The sequence below is a fragment of the Chinchilla lanigera genome, unplaced genomic scaffold (assembly GCF_000276665.1).
Source record: "Chinchilla lanigera isolate Chin_1 unplaced genomic scaffold, ChiLan1.0 scaffold00006, whole genome shotgun sequence".
NCBI lineage: Eukaryota > Metazoa > Chordata > Mammalia > Rodentia > Chinchillidae > Chinchilla > Chinchilla lanigera.
The window spans coordinates 39507868-39530196 of record NW_004955407.1 but is presented as its reverse complement, the minus strand read 5'-3'; the positions used below and the strand labels follow the sequence as shown (position 1 = coordinate 39530196).

Genomic DNA, 22329 nt, shown 5'->3' with positions numbered 1-22329 from the left:
CTGGAACAGGCTCTAACTTGGCTGGAATCCAGCCAGCTGGGTGCCGCCTGGCTGCCAGGCTGGGTTTGTGGTCTGGGTACCTCCACCTGCTGCAGGCTCAGCTACCTCCAGGCACCCCTGTGGGTCCCAGCCAAGGCTGCCCTGTTCAGAGGCCTGGGTGCTCTGAAAAGGCAGAAGGCCCACGGGAGGGTTCCTGGAACCCCGGCTCAGGTGTTTTCTGTGTGTCAGTTGAAACACTGAATATTAAGGGCATCACCACATCAGAGGGAGCGAGAATAAACAGCAAGGAGTCAGGTAGAGTGGCCGTGCCTGAAATCCCAGCGCTGTGAGGGGTGAGGCTGGAGGATCCCAAGTTCAAGCCCAGACTGAGGAACTTAGTGATTTAGTGAGACCTTGTTTGAAAAGAAACAGTAAAAGAGGGGCTGGGGGTGGAGCTTAGTGTAAGCGCCCTGGGTCCAATCCCCAGGACACAAAGAAAGAGAGAAAGAAAAAGAAAGAGAAAAAGAGAAAGAGAGAGGGAGAGAAAAAGGAAATAAAGAGGAATACGCCCACTCTTGTGGGGTGAACACAGCCCAAGGAACCTGCATCCTCTGGTCTCCACCCCTAAATAAGCCAGCACCGTGGATGCCAGCAGGGCGCGGTCAGGGGTGCCTGGTCAAGGGCGGGCTTCCAGGACAGCTCGGTGCAGGCCTTGTGCTCAGGCGTTGGGTGGCATGGGTGTCACGCGGGGTCTTCCCCCTGCCCAAGACGGCTGCCTGCACCCCTTGACCTGTGCCCCTGTCCACGCCCTCCCTTCTCCCAAGAGGCCGGGCCACCTTCTCACCGCCATCTGCGTCTCCCCGCAGACTGGGACGAGTGTGCCCACGACTCAGAGCACGACTGCTCGCCCGCCGCTGCCTGCATCAACCTCGAGGGCTCCTACACCTGCCAGTGCCGCACGGCCAGGGACGCCAGCCCCACCCGGCCCGGCCGAGCCTGTGAGGGTACGTGTGCCCTGTGCCACTCTGGGCCCGGGCCGGGGTGGATGACTTCACTAGGGACAGTGTCGTGGGCTCACGAAAATGCCAGGGTCCACGGGAACATTTTAGTTTTCTTTTAAAATAAGGATGATTGTGCTAAACATAGAGCGACTCCACCCCGTGTCTCTTCATCCCTACACCAGTGCGGTTGTAAAATTTAACTTTAATGATGCTGATGGAAGGCACAGGCACCCACAGAAGCTGGGTGGCCTGGAGCCCAGGGAGGGGAGGAAGCCTGAACTCAAAGTGGGTCCTGAGAGGGGGGCCCTGGTGCCCCAGAACTGCCACATCGCTGCCTGAGGTCTTTTGGGGTCCACTTCTGATCGGTGGATTCGGCCCAGCAGCTTGCTGAGCACAGAAGCAGGAAGAAGCTCCCTGCAGACTGCAGATGCTGTGATTGATTGGCCATGTCTGGCCCGGGAGTAGGCACCGGTGGAGTAGGCGCTCAGCCCCTGCTCCCATCCCCAGGCCGGTGGGAAGGGGCAGGAAGAGCGCTCTGCGGGGAGAATCCTGCTCCTCAACCCCTTGAAACTCCTTCCAGCTTCCAATGTTCCCACGCTTGGCTCCTATTTTTTTTTTTTTTTTGATTCATTGAATGCCCAGCACACTGGTGAGGGAGATCAGCACTGACTCCCACATGGAGTGCAGTTGTAGGGGGATCCTTGCCATTTCCCCAGACTCTCCAGAGATTGATCTGAGGCTGGGAGGACCAAGCCCCGCCCACCCTCCTGCCCGGGTCTGCAGCTCCCAGCCAGCCCCCCCCCCCCCCGCTCTTGGGTCTCAGCTTCCCGTTTATCAAACGAGGAGGTCCCCCTGCCTCTGCCTGCTGAGGGAACTGGGAGGCGCAGACGTGGCCTCATTCAACAGCAACGCACCAGCCTGCGTCCTCCCGGGGCCCGGGGCGGGAGGGGCGCTGCTGTGGAAGGTAGCGTCCCTCCGCGGCAAACGCCTTGCTGTCGCTGCTGGGGTGCAACATGGCTGTCTTGCAGGTGACGTGGTCAGCCCCACCGGACGTGGTCTGTCGGCAGCAGCGGGGATCACAGCCTCGGCCCTCGGCACAGGCACCACAGCCCTTGTCCCAGAGCCCCCCACGTTCTCACTCAGCCCCAGGAACCCAGGGGGCACCCCGACGGCAGCCCAGGTCCCAAGCCCAGGGCGCCCGACCACGAGAGGGCCCGGCGGCACAGTCCCACAGGACAGAAACAGCGCAGGGCCCGGCCAGGAGGAGGAGGGGCCCAGTGCGGCCCCCAGCCCAGCCGTCGCCCCCTCGGCTCCCAGGCCAAGCCCTGGCCCATCCCAGGGGACCACCGGCGGCCCCGTGCACTCCCCGGGGCAGTTCCTGGGAAACGTCACCACGGAGCCACCCACCTTGCCAGCCCCCACCCGTGGCCCCACAGGTCACGTCGAGTGGCACCCCAGCCAGCCCACAGAGGGGACGCCTCTGCACGCCACCGCACTGCAGCACGGGGACCCCGTGCCCTCCCCGTCCCGGGACTCCCCGTCAGTCCCCACCCCCGTGGCTCCGGAGACCCCTAGCTGCGGTGAGTGGCCCAGGGGGCCCAGAAGCCTGAAGGGACCTTGGTGGCTTGCAGGACCCCAGGTGGCCCAGCCCACAGAACTGTGTCCCAGGCCAGCCTGAAACACCAGGAGGCCCCGTCCCCTTGTGTGGGGTGAGGAGGCCCCGTGCAGAGCAGGCGGCTCCACCGGCCGCCATCCAGTCTCGCTAGGAAGAGGCCCCATCTCCAGCCTCCTCTCGCTCCCTAAGGCTCTTGCTTTGTAGCCAGGGTAGGAGACATTGGGATATGTGTTCTGAGGACCCTGGAGCACCCCAAGTGCCGGGTACCTCAGTAGTCCTATACCCCGCTAGTGCCCCACAAGTCTGTACCCTGGGTTTCCCACCCTGGCCCGCACCCCTGTCCCGAACCCTACCCATCTGTCCCCGCATAGCTGTGCTGCAGCCCCACCAGGTCCACCTTGTAGGTGGAAGTTCCAGCCCGCCCCAAGCCCCGGGGCCGCTCCGGGAGGTGAGGAGCAGCTCTGCGGTGCCAGCCCCACTGTCTGTGCTGTCCCCACTCTGCATGCAGCAGCTCCACCCAGCTCTCCAGCCATGTGCAGATTGTCCCCCTGTCAGAGCGGCTCTCGGGCCCGCACTGCTGCCCACGCTGTCCTCTGTGATGTCCAGCACGTGAGGCATGGACAGCTGGGCTGGGAAGCCGCCCGGGTCCTGCAGAAGAGCTTTGGCACCCAACACCTTCAGGGCCAGGTGGCCACCCTCAGAGACCGAGCCACGCTGGGGGTGGTGAGCAGTCACCACAGGGCAGGGTGTGGTCCCGGGAACGCAGGACAGGGACCCCTCACAGGTGTGTGTGGTGGTGAGCGCCCCTGACGGGGACCACACTGAGGCGGTGCTCAGCAGGCTGCAGAATTCGTTGGCTTTCCACATTAACGTATGAGTCTGCCCAGGCCTAAGTGACTTGCCAAAGGAGCCAGCAGCCGACATGCAGAAACAGGGTTCTCCACGCCAAGGGTCATGGCAGAGGCCCACAGTGACAGTGTGATGCCTCTGAAGGCAAGAGAGCACCTCAGCCGAGGACGCTGACACCCTCAGAGCTCCAGGGCAGTAACTGCAACCTCAGAGGTCGAACAGTCCTCTCGTCACACAAAGATCTACCGCTCGGAATGTCCTTGTTCCCCCTTCCAAGGCCTTGCTCACTTTCCTGCCTTTTGCCTCAGCTGTTCCCTACATTTCCCTGCGTGCCCTATGATATGCTATGAACCCCATAAACGGGCCAGTTTGGAGAGGTCAGGGTCTTAGCCACAAAAGCTCTGACCTTCCCAGACCCCTGTGTACTCTATCACTTGGTCTATTGCCTTTTACCTTTCGCCATACGCTCACCCAGGGGAGTGGACCAGCCAGCTCCCGACAGGGCCCTCCCAGGACCTTTCCCGGCTACGGTCACCACGGCCTGTCCTGCCTCCTGCCTCCTGCCTCCTGCCTCCTGCCTCCAGCACGGTGCCTTTGATCTGCTTTTTTCCTCAGAACAGCTAACTTTGGCATTTTCATTTCTCTTCCCAGCTCCTGTCCCCATCGGAAAGGTCAGGGTCTCCAATGTGACCGGCACCAGTTTCCACCTGGCATGGCTGGCAGACGTCGCCCTGCGCCCCACCTTCCGTCTCACTGTCACTGCTCCGCGGAGCCCCGCTGTGGGTCTGGAGACCCAGGAGTGCAGCGCACAGCTGTCAGGGCTGGAACCTGGCGTCTTGTACCTGGTGGAGATCATGGCCAAAGCGTGTGGAAAAGAGGGTGCGATTACACGGCTGAAAGTGAGGACAGGTGGGCCTTCGGGAAGGTGGGTCACGCTGTCCTCGAGGAGGAGGAGGGAGGGCGGAGGAGATTCGGGGGTGACAGGGGTCGGGCGCTGCTGGGCTTCTGTTCCGCTGGCTCCTTCGCTCCCATAGTGCAGGACAGCAGGCCAGGGGCTCCTCGCGGGAGCAGGTGTTGGGCTGGCTCGGGGCAGAGGGTGGCTTTGTCGCAGGGCAGAGGCCACCTGTCTGGGTCCTTGTGGGTCCATGGTCCAACAGCGGCATCGTGTGCCTTCCTTGGGTCCTCTCCACTCGGGAGGGCTCGGTCTCCTGCCAGACACGGGCAGGGCGTCCACCAGAGCTGTAGCCACAAAGGAACAGGGTCAGCCGAGGCACGTTCAGCGTCGGATCCGGTCCTTAGCCATGACTACATATATTAAAGCAGGTGTGGGTGGTCCCAGCGCTTGGGGAAACTGAGGCAGGAGAACTGTAGGTTCAAGCCTGATCTCGGCAGTTTAGAAAGACCCCGCCTCCAAATGAAAAGTGAAACCCAGGCCGGGATGTCGCCGAGGGTGATGCTCTGGGTTTAATCTTCATCCCACAAAAGCAAAACCAAAACCCACCAGGTTCAGACACGATGCCTCTTCCTCCTCATTAGCGCTTGTAGCAGGCTATTTTCGTAAACGAGGGACCCAGCCGGGTGTCTGACAGGGCAGGTGCCCCGCACCTCTCAGGAGACATTGGTAGCAGCGGTCTCAGGGTCGGGGCCAGACTGTACAGCGGGTGGCTTTGCAGTTGGGATTGAGACTGAGTAAGAAGCTCTTAGGGGACCGACTCCGAACCCCCAAGAGGAGGCCCTTGTCTCTCTGCCCCACCGCCCACCACCTGGCACAGATCGGTGCTCTGTAACCCCCCACGAAGGACCGGGGGGGGGGCTGGGAGCCAGGTGCCCCTGTTCCCAGAAGCCGCGCGCAGTCCCTGTGTTCCTAGAGGCCCTGCTGGGTGCAGACCCAGGGCACACAAGGTGCCAGAGCAAGAGGGACTGCCTGTCTTGCCGGAGCAAGAGGTGGGGGGGGGGGAGCCGCGCAGCCCAGCCTGGCACCGGCCCTGGTGCGGGCCCTGTGTGCCAGCCAGGCCAGGATGGCTGCTTCACGCTGTGGCCCTGCCTACTTATCTCGTAGGCTCCGTTCACCCCTCCCCTCACACGGCGTCCTGGCTGACACCTGGGTACAGGTCACGGGCATGGGCCGTGCGGGGCACCGTTGGCGGCTGAGCTGGTTTTGCAGCCCCCAGAAGTGTCTGCCCCGTGCCAGGCTTCTCCTGCACCCTCTGGAGCCTGGGGGCCGTGCCGGGCATCTGTGCCAATCTTTCTAGAGCGCAGGTCAGTGCTGTGAGATGCTCTTCCTGTCAGCGTGGACCTGCAGCTGCGAAGCCAAAATGACAGGCTGTTACCTAGGGCGGTGGGGTTCCCAATGCGTCCATTTTCCAACCTGCAGCGGCCCAGAAGCTCAGTGGCAAAGTCAGGATCGAGAACGTCAGGTACTCCGAGACCTTCCGCAACGCCAGCAGCGAGGAGTACCGAGGCTTCCTGGACCTGTTCTCCAGGACGGTGAGGCAGAGGGCGTCCCTGTTCCTTTGGGGAGATAAAGGATGGAGGGCGGCGGGTGGTGGACTCATCCAACCAAGCAGGAACTGGACCCCGGGGCCCTTGGGCTCCTGGGTTCTGAAGGGGGATGGGACTAGGCCGTGGGCCTGGAGGTGGAGCCAGCCTTCTCCAGCACCCCCTCCAGTCCCACTGTCTTCCGTCCACTGTGGGACCCTAAGGTCTGCTGTGAAAATCCCCTCCCTGCTTGAAAAAAAAAAAAAAAAAAAACAACTTTCAAAACTGAGGTCTATGGCACATACCACAAAATTCATATTTAAAAAAATAATAGCTTTATTGAACTAAAATTTGCATGCCGCACAATTTACAAACTTTAAGATTCAGTAGACTTGTTACAACGGAGTTGTGCAAGCATGACCACAATCAAATTTAGATCATTCTTGTTATCCCAGAACAAAACATTCTGCCCACTAGCTCCTGTCTCCCACTTCCTCCCCGCTAATCTAGGCAATCACTGAGCTACTCTATCTTCAAAAACTTTCCTATTCTGGGAATTGATTTCTTTTTTATTCAAAATAGACTACGATCATGGCAACAACAAAGACCTTAACATATCCAAAGAAACAAGAACCCTGCAGGGTGAGGTCACACGCTATTGGAGTAAAATAAGAAGCCAAGAACAGACACATACTTAGAATGCAGTAACTTTTTTTCCATCTCTCTTTTTCCTATGAACCTTTTTGTAGAAGGGAAGCCACACACTGTTCAAGCTGTGTGCCTGATTTGCTTCGTTTTACATAAAGGTCTCGAGGTTATCCCTTTTCCCACAAACACCTCAAGCTCACCTTTAGGCGCAGCAGTGCTCCACGGGGTGTGAACACCCCACTTTCCTCAGCCATTCATCTGCTGATGGACATAGAGGCTGCTTCCAAGACATAGCTGTTTTGCACTGTGCTGCTATAAACACGAGTCTGCATCTGTCACCGCGGTGTGATATTTTTACCTCCCTGGAGGAGATACCCAGAAGGGGAAAATTTCACATTTCATAGTGTACTTCGGCGGCCTGCAGTCTGTTCACAGAATTATGCAGAAATCACCACCATCTGACTCCAGGTTGTTTTCATCACCCCAAAGCAGAACCGCGAGTCTCGAGCCCTGTCCCAGCCCTCGAGCATCGCCGCTCTGCCTCGTGTCTGTGGATTCGCCTGTTCTGGATGCCCGTAATGGTGGAGCTGTGCACTGTGTGATGGGGGGTGGGTCTGGCTTCTTTCACTTGGCATGAGTTTCCGGGCTCCTCCATGTGGCGCGTGCTGGCTTTGTTCCTTCCTAGGGCTGGGCAGTAGCCCACAGCGCGGGCAGGCCACACTCCTTTCTGTGCATGCAGTCACTGAGCGTCCACTTTTTGTCTATTATGAAGCTCGCTGCGGGGATCCCCTGCCTTCCAAGCAGCGCTTTTCCCACTCTCCTGTCCTCCTTCCTAACCGCTGTCTCCTCGACATTCTCCAGGATGAATGCTGCTACAGTCTTTGTCTTGTCTTTTTTAATCTTTGTTGGTGGTCAGGTGTTTTCCTTTAAGGTATAGACAGTGCACTGGTCATAACAGAACGATGTGGCTTTTGTAGTGGAAATCTCCCATTTCAGCTTTTCCTTAAGTTTTAAAACCCAGAACAGAGAGGGTTCCACAGCGCCACCTCATGACAAGAGTGACAATGACAGGGGTCATTTGCAAAGCTGGGGTGGCCCAGGGGTTTCCATGGGACCTACCAGCCTGGTGTCTTGGTTACTTTTCTCTCATTGCTGAGACAAAATACCTGACGCCCAATACTAAGGGAGGAAAGGTTTATTTCGCTTACAGTCTGTGGAGGTTTTAGTCCATACTCGGCTGGTTCCAAGGCAGGATGGCACATGGCAGAGGCCAAGAGTTCATGGTGGCAGAAGACAGCAAAAGCAACAAGAGCAAAAGGGAGGAGGGGCGGCAGGAAGCCTCTTTCCCTCCCTTACATTATATGAAAACTATCCATCCCAGGGCGGTGTAGCACTCACACCCATAATCCTAGCAATGGATCGTGGATCAATCATAAACTCTAGAAGCCTGCCTCATGGCTGTATGAGGATCTGGGGGGACATGCAGTCACAAACCATAACATCTGGCCCCTGGTAAAATGGCCCGGCCAGCAGCTGTGGCTCCTGGGACCCAGGGTCTGCCGTGTTTATTCTGGGATCTCCGCCTGTGCCAGTACCCGGCTGCCAGAGGCGGTGGTGGTGTGGTTGATGGTGCATGTCACTGCCTCCTTGTGAAATGACAGCTGCATGTGACTTTAAGCACCGCTCCAGAGATTAGGCGAAGTGGCTCTGTCTCCATCTCAAGCTTCTTGACTTTCTTCTTTCAACTTATCCTCCTTTGCCCATTTGGGGGAGAATTGCATTTTATGTTTAGAATCTCAGCATGGCAGAGAACTGTGAGTCCCTGGCTGGGCCAGATGTGGAGAGGAGTGTTGGCAGGTGTGGGTTAATGTGGCACCCGGCTTGGCCTCAGTTCTTAGTGGGGAGACTGGAACTTTGAGATGGTGGCATTAATCCAAGACCCCAGTGCATCTGTGTGGGGGGAGGGGAGAAAGACTGAGGACAATGACAATAGCTCTCTGACAGAGCCAGTCAAAGGATCAGGTCTGCCTCTGATGGGTGACAATGAATTTGTTCACCTTGGGTGGCCGGGAGTGGGGCATGGCGCCATGAGCCTGTGCCCCGAGCCACTCCACGCCCTGGCCTCCTCGCTGAGAACTGTCCCTGGAGGAGCTCCACTCTCTGGCACCTTCACTCTTGTGGGCCGTGACAGCCCACTGTAAGTCACTCATCTCTGGCACTTAGACCATGGTGAGCTGGGATGCGGGAATACAGTGCGTGGCACATGATTCCATCCAAAGCGGCACAATCTAGGAGCAGGCGCTGCCTGTCCTAACGGGGAGGTGCAGGTGCGCATGCGGAGGCAGCTCGGGACAGGAAGGAGGACCTGGAAGGAGAAATGTTCTGCAATGTCAGGAAACGTGAAGAGGAGGGTAGGCTCACTCCCCAGCCCTGCCCTGGTTGGCTCAGGGTCTAGCTGCCACCGTGAGCCCCCCCAGCCGTCTCCCCACACCTGCCCTGTGCTGCAGGACAGGGACCTTCTCTGCATCACAGACGTCCCAGGCGTGGGTGCTGGGCTGAGGCCTGAGCAGACAGGAAAGAGGCCCAGAGCCGATCTGCAGCTTTGACCGTGCCATGAGGCAGCCCTGCTGTGGGGTAGGACCCTGCACCAGCGGCCTGTCTCTGTCTCTCCAAGGTGCGGGGCTCCCTGCCGGCCGCCCTGCGTCAGCACATGGACTCCGGCGGGATCAGAATGAACGTCACCTGCATCACCAATGGGAGCATCGTGGTGGAGTTTGATCTGCTGATAACGGTGGCTGTGGATGTCAGGGAGGTGTCAGCCACGTTCCTCAATGCCCTGGGGAACATGTCTCAGCTGGAGGTGGTCAGGAGCGACACTTTCATATGGGGTAGGCAGAGGTGGGCTGTCGGTGCCCTCCCCCGATTTCTGGGCAAGAGCCCACTCTGACCCTTGGGTCCTGAGGCTGTCCCTTCCGGGCTCTTCCTGGAATTCACCGGGAAATGCAGATTAGATGGGATGCTGCACATCCGTCCTATCGTACCATGAGTGTCTCTAAGGTTTCAGGGTTGAAGCATCTTCAGCTGAACCTGCAAAGATTCCCAGGGTCACTGCCACCTTTCGGGGCTGCCCTGTCTCTCCCCTGCCCTGATTCGACGGCTGAGGCAGATTTGTCTCTCGAAGCAGTGGGACTGTCTCTATTCTCCCTCTTTCTAGGAAAAGAAAAGGAGAAAAAGGTGACTCAGATTCTTTTCTCCTATTGTACAAGGGGTGATTGAACAATATGGTTCATTTTTAAATTTAAAAAATTAGTACAGTAAAAGACACATGGCCAGGAGTCCCACTCAAAAGCTTCCTCCTTGCATCGAATGAACTCATCCCATCATCCTGGCCACTTCCTGCAGCAGCTCTGGAGTCCTCTTTCCTGGGGGTCGTTGGCTGCACTGCTCTGGCTGCCTCAATGTCCTGAATAGATTCAAAACACTGACCTTTCATGGTCATTTTCACTTTGGGGAGAAGCCAGAAATCACACGAGGCCAGATCCAGTGACTAAGGTGGATGAGGACACAGCGTCATGTTTTTCCGAGCTGCCTTTCCATTGGCAGGTGCTGGGCAGGAGTATTCACCGTAGTTTTGATAAAACTTCGTAAAAACACTCAGGAACAAGGACTCCAGACCTGCCGCCAGAAGTGGCAAGAATGATGGTGTGAGCATGCTCAAAATGAGGGGGAAGGATTTTGAAAGGACTTAATGTAAAAATGTACTATAATAAACTTTTATTTTTGATCACCCCTTGGACTTGAAAATAAATGATAACTGGCTTATAATTATATATATATATAAATGAAGATGTTTAAAATTGCAAAGTAATATTTTCTGAGTTTGAGAGTGGGAACAATTTCCTAAGGACAGTCAGATTTTCAAAGGAAAAGGCTGAAATACTTGACCTCAAAAATACAAATTCTTCCTGGATATAACGGCGTGTGCCTGTAATCCCGGCACTGGGGAAGCTGAGGCAGGACTGTCATGAGTTGAGTCCAGCCTGGACTACATAGTGAGTTCAAGACCATGTCTCCAAAACAACGACAACCAAAAAACAAAACAAAACAAAACAAAAAACAAGTTTTTTTATGTCAAGCAAAATAAAGTCACCATTATAAAAGCCAAAAACTACTTTCCATAAATTTGATGAAATAATAGCCTAAATTCATACAATGATCATACAAATAGATGATAAATACTAAGAACCCGATAAGCACACAAAAGATCCAAGTAGATAATATATAGAAGAGAAAAACAGATTACCTCAGAGATGTAGTCAGCAAAGATTCCCAGGGTCACTACTGCCTTTCGAGGCTTGCTCTTTTTGAAATAAAAATCTTTTTGGGGGAAATGGTCCTCCCTCCACGGGCGTGGAGGGCAGGTGCTTGGGGTCTGCAGGTGGAGTAGAATTTGCTCACCTTCCCTGGGAATCAGCTCAGCAATAGGTGTTCAGAGCTTCGCAGTGTTCACCCACGTGGGGGTCAGAAGACGACTTCTGGGACTTTATCCTGGGAAAGAGGCCCGGTTTGGACGATGGTGTGTGCAAAGATATTCATCTTCTGTATTACTTTCAAAGCATAAGAACGGGAAATAACCAAGAGTCCTGGGGTCGGACGTGTATTGAATGATGGTCACAGCATGGCCGGTTGTCTGTTCTGGAAAGTGGGGTTTGTTGGGATGAAGAGGCCCCTAAGACAGGGTAAGGAAAGAGGCGGCATATGCTCAGTTCCGGAGGATCTGACAGACGGATGCTTGATTGGTGCTGGGGAAGAAACCCGGGGCCCTAAGTACCTGTAAGGACGTCAGGACTAGAGGCAGGCAGGGGGCCTGCGGCGCCATGTCCGCCCCAGGCCAGCTCCTCCCTGCAGACCCTGCAGCAGGGGGCCCGGCACACTGAGCCTCACCCTCGCCGGTGGGCTCAGCTGGGCTCCCGGGAGGGGGTGCTCACCGGGCCGGCCGGCCGGCTGCTGTCACTGCAGCCCCGGGACACTCCTGCTCTGTCCCCCCAACGCCTCACAGATTATGACGAATGTGAAAGGGGAGAGGACGACTGCGTGCCGGGGACCTCCTGCCGCAATACCCTGGGGTCTTTCACCTGCAGCTGCCAGGGCGGAGCCTCCGACTCCCATGTGGAGTATTCTGGAAGAGCCTGCACAGGTAAGTCTCCTAATCCCGGAGGAGATGTCTTAGAGCTGACTGTTTTGCTGTGGTTGAGACAGGGGCTCTGTCTGTAATCCAGGCTGGCCTTGAACTCACTATGTAGCCCAGGCTGGCCTTGATCACTCATGGTGATCCTCCTGCCTCAGCCTCATGAGTGCTGGAATGATGGGTGTGCACCACCATGCCTGGCCTGGAGTGGGTCTTCAGGGTAGCACGGTGGGCAGGCTGTGGCGGGAGCTTTGGTGAGGACACAGCTGGTGAGGATGGGCAGGGGGTGTGGGCTGACTTGGGGAGGCTTTGGGAGAGGGCAGAGAGAGTGCGATCGGACCAGCAGGAGGTGTCTATGGGCTCGGGGTCCCTGCACAGGACAGAGCCCAGGGTTCTTCTAGGCAGGGGTGCGGCACAAGGCCCCAGCTGGGGGCCCACATTAACAACGAGCCTCTGTGGGAGGGGGCTGCCCCAGCCAGGGCAGCCAGGCAGGTGCAGCAGGACACGTGTGTGGCCATGGCTTCAACAAGCAGCTGGGCACAGCTGCTGCGGGCACGGGGCAGGTCTGACACTGATGCTCACCTGTGCCTCTGCCCCCTCTACCCTCAGGTGGCTCTCCTGACAGCTCCACCCCGACCTCTGGCCCAGAGCAGCACCCAGCCCAGGCAGGAACTTCTGCCGCCCTCCTCTCGGGCACCAGCCCAGAGCCCCAGAGCCCAGCACCGCGGCTGAACCTGACAGGCGCGGTCAGGGTGCTGTGTGAGATCGAGCGGGTGGGCATCACCATCCAGAAGCGCTTCCTGCAGCAGGAGGCCATCCCTGCGTCCTCCCTGTACCTGGGGCAGCCCTCCTGCAACGCAAGCCTCAGCAACGGCTCCCACGTGCTATTGGCGGCCGGCTGGGGCGAGTGCGGAACGCTCGTGCAGAGTGTAAGGCCGGGGATAGGGTGCATTTCTGGGTGCGGCGGTCATGACTGCGGGGGACCCAGGTGGGACCGGCTCGCCAAGCCTCAGACACCAAGCGGGTACCCAGCCCAGCGTATCGGGTGGCCCCAAGTTCTCCATCTGCAGCCTGCGTCAGGAGGGAGCTGCCAGCCCCACCCTGCAGGGCTCTGGGCAGAGGCTCTGGGTGGCCGGAGTCGGGTTGCAGGGGCAGAACAGAAAATGGGCGGGAAGAGCAGGAATTCCACAACCCACATGGGAACGTCATGGTACACGAGCATGCACGGAAGTGGGTGTAAGTTCCCGTGTGTGGACGCGTCTGTGTGTTCACATGAGTGTGTACGTGAAAGTGCGGCACAGGTGTAGGTACATGTGTGAGTCACATGAGTGTGCGTGTGTGTTAGCTTTCCATCACGGTAGCAAACTATCTGAGCTACATCAGCTTAAGGTAAGAAGGTTTTTGAGGCAGCGTCTCACTATGTAGCCCAGGCTGGCCTGGAGCACTCAGTGATCCTCCTGCTTCTGCCTCCCAAGTGCTGGGATGACAGGCGCGCGTCACCACACCCGGCTGGGAGGAAAGGTCTGTTTGGGCTCCTGATTCAGGGGTTTCCCAGGCTTCCCAGCCTTCTGCACATGGCCCTCAGGGGAGCCTCCAGAGGCAGAGCACCTCGAGGTGCGTGGGTGTGGGGCAAAGGCGTGTGAGCTTGTGGGAGCGTGTGTGAGTGTGCATGAGTGTGCAACGCTGTGTATGTGCGTGCATGGGTCTGAGTGCATTTGTGTCACTGCAAATCTCTGGCTCCAGATGTGTACGTGTGAACCTAAGATGTGCTTTACATGTGTGCACGTGTACATGTGTGCAACCGTGAGCGAGTACATGATGTGTTACACAGCTGCATGTAGCCAGTGTACATATGTGTGAATGTGAAAGCATGTGTCTGTGGGCACATGTGCAAATAGGTGTGAGTTAACATGAATGAACAGTGTGAACCGGCCTGTTCGTGTGTGTGAGTGTGTATGTATGGTTTCCGTATGTGTGAATGTGTGTATGGGTCTGGGCATGTGGATGTCTTGTTAATGAGCATATCTGTGCATGTGTGTGTGAGCGTGTGGATGTCTTGTTAATGAATGCCTGTGTGCACAAGTGTGAGCAATGGGGACTCCGTGGGGTTCCGGCAGGGGCTGTGCCCACAGGTGAGCACAGGGTCCACTTTCCGGGGCACTGAGGGCAGAGGCTTGGCCAGGAGCTGGGCTGCAGGGCTCGGGACAAGAGGTGACAGTCCTGGCCATGTGGCAGGAACCGGGGCCTGGGCTTTGTCCCTGGGCACTTCTGAGCCCCCAGGCCCCAGGCGGGCCACCGTTCTGCAGGCCCGTGACCTCTGGTCCCCAGCCCCGAGGTGGGCATGTGAGCCACGTTCAGGTGGAGACCCGAGTCGGCGCCGGCTGAGGCTGGCTGCTGCTGGGTTCTCAGGCCAGAGCTGCTGCAACCGGGGACTGGAGAACATACGTTAGGATGCTAAAAGCAGGGCACGGGGGTACATGCCTGTCATCCCAGCACTGTGGGAGGCTGAGGCAGAAAAATCCCAAGTTTGAGCCCACCCTGGGCAACTTAATGACTTAGCAACACCTGTCTCAAAATAAAAAATGAAAAGGGGCTGGGGATGTAGCTCAGTGTGAAGACCTTGGTTCAATCCACAGTACTGAAAAACTAAAAAAAGCTAAAAGGCAGGTGTCCCCCTGCTGTGTTAAGGTGCTCCCCACCACGCACATGGGGCTGCTGCCCAGGAATCTGTCCCCCCACAAGGACAGTGTGGAGGGCTGTGGACAGAGGCCTGTGGGTCAGCTCTGTCCTCGCCGTTCTGAGCCCCCAGACACCGGCTCTGATGAGGAGCCTGGAAGAGTTTGGGGCAGCGGGGAGGAAAGGAAATGTGACACTGTGCATGGTCCAAGCCTGGGACCCGCAGGGCCTGTCAGTTCGAGGCCGGTTGCCTGAGAGTGGTTCGCAGGGTGGAGGGGGACGTGTGGTTGGCCGCTCTGCCTCCGTCCCGTCCACAGCGGGCGGCTAGTCGCAAAGCCAACACGCACGCTGTCGCTGGTCATCCATGAGGCAGCGGCGTCAGCGTCTTTACACGTTGGAGGCTGAGCCCGCACAAACACCCCCAAGCCCAGAGCCTTCACCCACGGCTCACTCCGGCCCCACCTGTGTCCAGAACAAGACCAGCACTGTGGTGAAGACGGTCCTGAGGAACGACCGGTCCCCCGACGGCATCATCCACCACCCGACCATCCTGAGCCCCATCCGCTGTGTCTTCCGGAACGACCTCCTGACATCGCTGGGGTACACCCCGAAGTGGGGGTGAGTAGGGAGCCACTCCTGCCCTCTGTAGCCTGGTGCCCTTTTTGGGGGTGGCCTTCAGGGTTTCCACCCTTGCAGACCATGTAAATGGAGTCCATGTAAATAGCCCGCGATCATGACTTAATGAATAACTGCCAGCTTCCCTGAGCTTTGCCCCAGCCCGTTAAGGATGAACGCACACCTGGGCCCGCCAGCGGGGAGGCCTGGCCCCACTCCACTCGGCTCCGCTAGGGTGCAGTGCAGTAGCCAGCCCTGCTTTGCCAGCGGTGCCCAGCGCTCTCATCTGGGGGGTCCTCGCTGATATCCCCATTTCTTGGGAGTTGCTTTCGGAGGAAGGACCGGGACCCAGGAGCTGCAGAAATGAACCCCCTGACCTCCACTCCTCCGCAGGGTGTACACCGTCATGGAAGACCTGCACGGTGCGGGCACGTTTGTCACGGAGATGCAGCTGTTTGTGGGAGATTCTCCCATACCTCAGAATTACAGCGTGTCTGCCAGCGACGATATCAAGATCCAGGTGGGGCTGGACAGGCAGAAGAGCAGCCTCAAGGTGGTGCTGATGGAATGCTGGGCGACGCCCTCCAGTGATGCCCGTGACCCTGTCACCTTCGGGTTCATCAACAACAGGTGGGCTTGTGGGCGCTGGGTCGGCAGCCCGCCGGGCACCGTGACAGGGCATGGGTCTGGACCCTGACTGCCGCCTCGCCTCTCGCAGCTGCCCCGTCCCCAACACCCACACCAGCGTGATCCAGAACGGCGACTCCAGCAAGGCCCAGTTTAAGCTGAGAATCTTCTCCTTCGTCAACAACTCCATCGTCTACCTGCACTGCAAGCTGCGGGTCTGCATGGAGTCCCCCGGCACCACGTGCAAAATTGTAAGTGTTGGGGCTCCCTGGGTGAGAGGAAGCTGCTGCCCGCAAGAGCCAGGGCTGGGCAGACTTGGCGTCGGAAGTGGTGCTGGGCAGCGGGCAGCTGGGTGAAGTCCGGAGGGCTGGTGGGCATTTCCAACTCTCCAGTGCCCAGACCTAGCATCCGTGAGGCTGCGCTCACCGCCCTGTCACCCACCGCTGAGCTGCTCCCCGCTGCCACTAACAGAGCAGCTTTGCATTCAGCTGTTATTTCAGCTCGCTGTGGTGCTAGCAGCATTGAGGGACCGTCAGCAAGCAGTCTGGGTGACAGCTTCCCCGTCCCCGTGCCCCCCCCTCACCTGCGCAGTGAGGGTGGGTAATTTTGCAGCCTCGTCTACCCTGACCTCTGCGTTTGAAGGTTTGAAAGCTGCTCTGTGTGCCCAGGCAAGTGTGCAAAGTGACCGCACGCCTGGCTATCACGGCGTGGACCAGTTAGAGAGCTCCGCTGGCCTCTGTCACTCCGACCTTGGCATAGGTCGCCGCATGTCCCTCTAGGGCAGGCACCGTATTAGATGTAAGGCTGCTGTGAGGCAGAGCGGGCAGCAGCTGCAGAGACTGGCTCACGGCTCGGAGAAGCCAAGGTCAAAGCGCCGGCGGGGCCGGGTCCTTCCGAGACTGCGGGAGACCGGGCCCAGGCCTCGCTCAGCTCCATCTTGGCTTGGAGATGTTTCCTCTGCGCCGTCTGTCTGTGCACACCGATCTCTGGGTCCCGATTCCCCTTTTTGCCAGGACCCCAGTCACACAGGGTTGGAGCCCAGCCGGTGGCCTTGCCTGGACTTGCTCACCTTCCCAAGTACAGACACAACCGCAGCTGTGGGCTTAGGGTGGAGCACCTCTCTGGAGGACCCAGGCAGCCCATTGCAGGGGCACAGAGGGCAGTGCCACAGAGCCGTGTGGCCTTTTTGTAAGGCAGAGGTGACAGGAGTGGCCTTTGGAGAAGCTGTGGCTGAGTGGCGTCCCCAGGCAGGGAGCAAAGGGCCGGCGACCTCCATGGTGCATTCGGGGTGCCCCTCCCGCCCTCCTGTCCCCTGTGCCGTCCAGGCACCCACTCCCCGCCCCCCTGCATCCTGACGCCTGGGCGCAGAATCTCCAGACTCGGCCAGACCCCACCCCGACAGTGAGCTCATCCCCCTCGAAGTTGTGCAACCAGCTTGAAATTTCCCTCCTTCCAAACCAACCCACAGAACTGCAATGATTTCCGGTTTCTGAGAAGCAGTGAAGGCTCCAAGGTGCTGGAGACCTCCTGGGGGCCACTCCTTCGCTCGGGAGGTGAGTCCACGCCTGGGGTTCAGACAGTGAAGACGGAGTCCATCCGCCCATGCAAGACTCGCAATTGCTTTGAAACGTGGGCTCTGAGGTTTCCCTAAAAGACTCACGATAGTACAAAGAACAGAAATGGTGGATGAGAGCCGTGGTCCGCTAGTGGGGTGCCGAGTCCTCCGAGTATGGGCTGTAACTCACTGCTCCTGCCCAGAAAGTGGGTCCCCTGTGATTCCCGAGCTACCAAGGGCAAGCCAGGGCTCCGAGCGTCAGGCGAGGCCGAGCCGCGCGAGCCCAGGGCCGTTGCTGTTCCCTGGCACCCACACCGCATGGACGTGCAGAGGGGCAGCCCAGGCTGTGCGCAGGGGCCTGCGTTCTGTGTGTGCGCTCAGATGCGCATGCGTGTGAAAAAGCTGTTTTATTCAGAAGACGCAAAAGAAGGCATTTCTGTTTTCCCTCGCTACAAAATTTCCATCAGCCAGTTACATCCTATGTTCTTTTGAGTGTGAACTTTCCGATGATTTCAAAAAAAAAAAAAATGGGTCAGGGAATCTGTGTGCCTTGGGTACTAAGAGATTGCCAGACATTCCCTCGTTTTGTCTACTCTCCTTCCCTAGCGGGAGCCCCCGGGGTTTAGCTGCCAGAGGTAACCGTGGATTCCCCACCTCCGTGGCAGCCCAGCGTGGCCCAGGTGTCAGTTCTGGCCACTGAGGGCACAGGGGAGGTGTGGCCACTCAGGGACACCCCCTTCAAGCCACCTGGGGGCCTCCCCTTCCCCTTGATCCTCACCTCCTCGCTGTTCTGCAGCCCAGCGTCAGAGAAGGCGTTCAGCAGCTGCTGGGGGCCCTGAGCACCCCCGGGCATGGGCGACCGCCGGGGGCTGGGTCCGAGGGTACCACACTCCAGAGCCGGGCTCCACCCCAGTTTCCACCCCAGAGACAAACTTCCCTTTGCTTTAAGCCCCTGCTGCTTTGGTTTCTCCTCCCTTGCTGCTGGAGCTGGTCTCGGCTGGTTTGCTTTTATTGTCGCTTTGCGCCGCCTGGCTGAGCTCTCAGCGCCCTGTTCTCCGGGCTGCCGAGGTGAGGCGTGAGCCGGTGTCTGGCTGCCGGCCGGGCTTGGCGAGGACACGAGGACGCGGAGTGAGGCCAGTGTTTCTCAGTGGCTGGTTCTCACCCAAAGCACCTGGGAAGCGAGTAAAATGGACACAGGTGTCAGCCAGCTCCTAAGCACAGATCTCTGGAGTTGGGGCCTCAGGCGACAGCCGGCTTGGTCCTGGGACAACGCGATTCTCCTCTCCCCATTTCCTTAAATTGCCAGCGAGGCCGGGCCGGGCTGGGGCTTCATAAGAGAGAGCGCGCGTCCCGGCCCACAGGAATCACACCCTGCACTCTCACGTGCAGGCTGCGAGGACGTCTTACCCCGAGTGGGAAGCCCCGGGCTGGACTTAGCACACGGGGCTGTGCGGCTCAGCGCCTCTGTCACCCCACAGGTGCGTCCGCAGGTGCGTCTCCGAGTGCAAAGCCGCACCTGGCCGCCAGCTACGTGGCCCTCATCGCAGTCGCCGCCTTGTCTGTGGCGGCGGGGGCCGTGACCCTTCTGACCCTGCGCTACCAGAGAACCACCGGGAAATACACCTTTAGAATGCGGCCAGATAACTTCGGCTACCAAGTGTTCTCTGGATAGGGGCCCTGGCCACCAAGGTGGGTGAGGGAGGCCTGCTGCCTGGGTCCCCCATCACCCCGGGGGCGGCAAGGCGGCTTGGCGAAGGGCAGGTCTTTCCACGTGGCATTGCACGGTCCCTAACAGGAAAGGTGTCCTCACCCTGAAGGGAAGAACCCTGATTCCCCAAGGGACACCAACAACCCGCAGATCCACCTGGAGTGCAAATGGTCCTGCGGTTCCTGGTCGGGTCTTGAAATCTCCTGCTCCAAATGCTGTGCAGGGTGACCGTTGCTCTCCCTGACATGGACAACTTAAACACTGGAGTGCTTTTGCGTCTGTCGTGTAGACTCCTGGGGGTATCGGTCCTGACACTGCCTACTCCGGAGGGCAGTATTCACAGGTAGCCCACACACCTCTGCCTTGCGCTCTACCGAGATGACACAGTGGAAATGCTGGGTGAATCCTAGCTCTGCATTGCTTCGGGAACAGCAAACGGAGAACCTGTACCTGTTCAGCACAGGCACTTTTTAAAGAACGTTTCCCCTCCTGTTATGGTTGATGCACTGCGTCAACTTGGGGAGTCTAGAGGCTTGGCTAAGTGACTCAGCAGTTCTACATCCTGGGGTGTGGAGGACACGCCCTTACCCTTCTGGGATGTGGCTCATTGTGTCAATGTGAGAAGTTTAGAGGGTAAACTATGGGACTCAGCAGGGGGCCAGGGTCCTTACTTTGTATTCATCCTGAGCCTGTGCAGGTGGAGGGCCTGGAGATGGTGTCAGTGCCACACGCCCCTGGTTGGGGGTGGCCAGCTTACAATATAAGGAAGAGAAAGAGGCTCCTTGCTGCCTCTCCTCCCTTTTGCTCTTGTTGCTTTTGCTGTCTTCCGCCACCATGAACCTTTGCCCTCTGCCCTGTGCCACCCTGCCTTGGAGCCAGCCGAGTACGGACTGAAACCTCCACAAACTGTGAGCTAAAAAAACCTTTCCTGCCTTCATTTCGGGTGTCAGGTATTTTGTCTCAGCAACGAGAGAAAAGTAACCAAGACACCTCCACAGTTGCTGGGTTCCTGTGGGTATAGAGAGCCCGCTCTGTGCCCATCTCAGTTACTTCCCTTGTTGCTGGGATAAAATAGCTGACACCCACAACTTATAGCAGGAGGGGTTTATTTCACTTGCAGCCTGTGGAGGGTTCAGTCCATGGTCAGCTAGCTGTAAGGCAGGGCAGCATGGCGGAGAGGCCTGGCGGAGGAGAGCTGCTCAGGCCATGAGGGATGGGAAGCAGAGAGAAGGGAGCAATGGGGAGAGAGATGCAACCTTCCAGGCTCCACCTCCCAACATCACATTAGCTAGAAACTCCTCAGTGGACCAATCACTGATGAGTATCACACCCCATGATCCAACCACCTCCCAAAGCTCTCCTCAGTGGACCAATCACTTATGAGTATTGTACACTATGATCCAATCACCTCCCAAAGCTCTCCTCAGTGGACCAATCACTGATGAGTATTGTACCCCATGATCCAATCACCTCCCAAAGCTCTCCTCAGTGGACCAATCACTGATGAGTATCACACCCCATGATCCAATCACCTCCCAAAGCCCCCCTCTGAGTGCATGAGGCTTTGGGGGTACTGTACATCTAGGCACGAACCCTAGCAATGTCTTCTCTCCCATGAGCAAACTGACCCAGGCAACCTTTTCCACGCAGGTAACTGTGAGTCAAGCCTGGATCTCAACTCATGAAGCATTAACAGCAGTCCAGCCATGCAGCGCTTTGTTCCGGCGCTCAGATGAGCCCAGGAGGGAAGGCGGCAGCCTCCATCTGTCCCCAGGAGGCCGCTGCCCTGTAGGGTCCAGACCAGCAGCACCCCACCAGGCAGAGTGCTGGGGCATCCTGGATCCTCAGGGCCGGCACAAAAGCAGCTCCTCTCACCCGAGCCACCTGCACACCTGTCATCAGACCCTCGACCTCCAGGCTGGCCCACGAATGCCGTGCTCAACCACAGCCAGTGCCCAACACACTCATCAGTTACGTAGCACTTCACGTTTTGCAAGGTTATTTGACAATGGCCATGAGGCTCTTTTACAAATAGGTCTGCCTTATAAAGCCGTCATTGCTAATGTTGTTTCTAGGAGCTGTATAAGATAATAATAGAGAGAATGGATTGACTATGTAACTAAAATGTCCAAAGGTATGGTGGTCTTCAGGAAAGGTTTGATCCAGCAATGTTGATGTGACCAAGTCACTGTTTCACTCTGTGTTACCAGTTTGTTGTTTTTATTTATACAACATCAGCACAAAAGAATTCTACCTATACAAAAATCTAATAAGTAAAAATGCCCTGATATTTAGACCCTCTCATGTTTTCAAACATGTTCACAGCAACTTTTTCATATCACTGGGGAAGGTGTGATTAGGTGAACTACATACTTAAGGTCATGAATGAGTGAACAAGGAAATGGATCTAGAGTGTAACTATTTTAGTCTAGAATTCTCTCCATGGCACTATACTAAGAGATACTGCTTTTTTACTTTCCTTGAAGCTAATTAAAATTGATTAGAGAGCTAATACCTACAAGTATAGCATTGTCCCTTGATGAACTTAGAATCCTAACAAGATGTTAGTTTTCAATTCACAAGATTCATTTCATCGGATCTAATTAACTGTCACTCATACAGAACATTTGGGAAAAGGGCTATTTTGATTTATTGGGTATTCTTGGAGTATGGATGATATGTAATATGTGTGGATAACTGATGTGGAGCAAGTGAATAAATTGCATGTGACATTGAAAGGTGACCCGCTATGCTGGCTTTTCCACATAGTTCAGTTCACACCACGGGCGCCTGGGGCATCTGCCCCGGGGCCAGCCCTGTGCCAGGCACGAGGGGCATTAGGAAGATGCTCTGTTCCTGAGCTGCGCCATCTGTCCTGACGTCAGCCCAGTCCCTGCCGCTGAGCGAAGGCGACCCAGTGAAGTGAGGGCTCAGGAAGCCTGGGGTGAGGCCTGCGGCTTGGGGGCCCTTGGGTTTCAGAGAAGTAGGTGGCTTGTGTTTTTAAACTGAATCTTTCAAACTTCATCTCGGTCAATGGGCTGCACCCATTCATTTGTGTTGTATGTAACCGTGGAAGCGTGGTGCCCCTCTTTCTCCCACCCCTACCCTTGGCTACTTCTTGATGAGTACTTCCTGAGCAGCTGCAGGCCCTCGGCTGCTTGTCCAGGCCCCCAGAGCTTCACACTCAGGTGCCACTGTGGCCCTGCACTGCTTGAATCTGGACCACAGGGAGTGGCTCACTCTACAATGGAAAGCCTGATGGGGAGAGACGGATGGGGGAGGGTCTGAGGGGAGGGTCTCATGGGGAGGGTCTCATGGGGAGGGTCTGACGGGGAGGGTCTGATGGGGAGGGTCTGACAGGGAGGGTCTGATGGGGAGGAATGGAGGGGG

General features: G+C 57.3%; 1 protein-coding gene across 1 annotated transcript in view; it reads left to right on the top strand.

The window, feature by feature from the left end:
• The window catches only part of Umodl1 (uromodulin-like 1), a 47079-nt gene extending 25408 nt beyond the window's left edge, over positions 1–21671 (top strand). The window contains exons 10-22 of the mRNA XM_013505170.1: positions 846–983; positions 2009–2560; positions 4096–4353; positions 5819–5931; positions 9245–9458; positions 11630–11767; positions 12368–12687; positions 14907–15052; positions 15443–15679; positions 15768–15927; positions 17145–17229; positions 18710–18920; positions 20590–21671. Coding sequence (XP_013360624.1) covers positions 846–983; positions 2009–2560; positions 4096–4353; positions 5819–5931; positions 9245–9458; positions 11630–11767; positions 12368–12687; positions 14907–15052; positions 15443–15679; positions 15768–15927; positions 17145–17229; positions 18710–18903 — 2555 coding nt within the window. The 3' untranslated portion in view covers positions 18904–18920; positions 20590–21671. The remainder of the gene's footprint in view (positions 1–845; positions 984–2008; positions 2561–4095; positions 4354–5818; positions 5932–9244; positions 9459–11629; positions 11768–12367; positions 12688–14906; positions 15053–15442; positions 15680–15767; positions 15928–17144; positions 17230–18709; positions 18921–20589) is intronic.
• Positions 21672–22329: the final 658 nt, after the last annotated feature.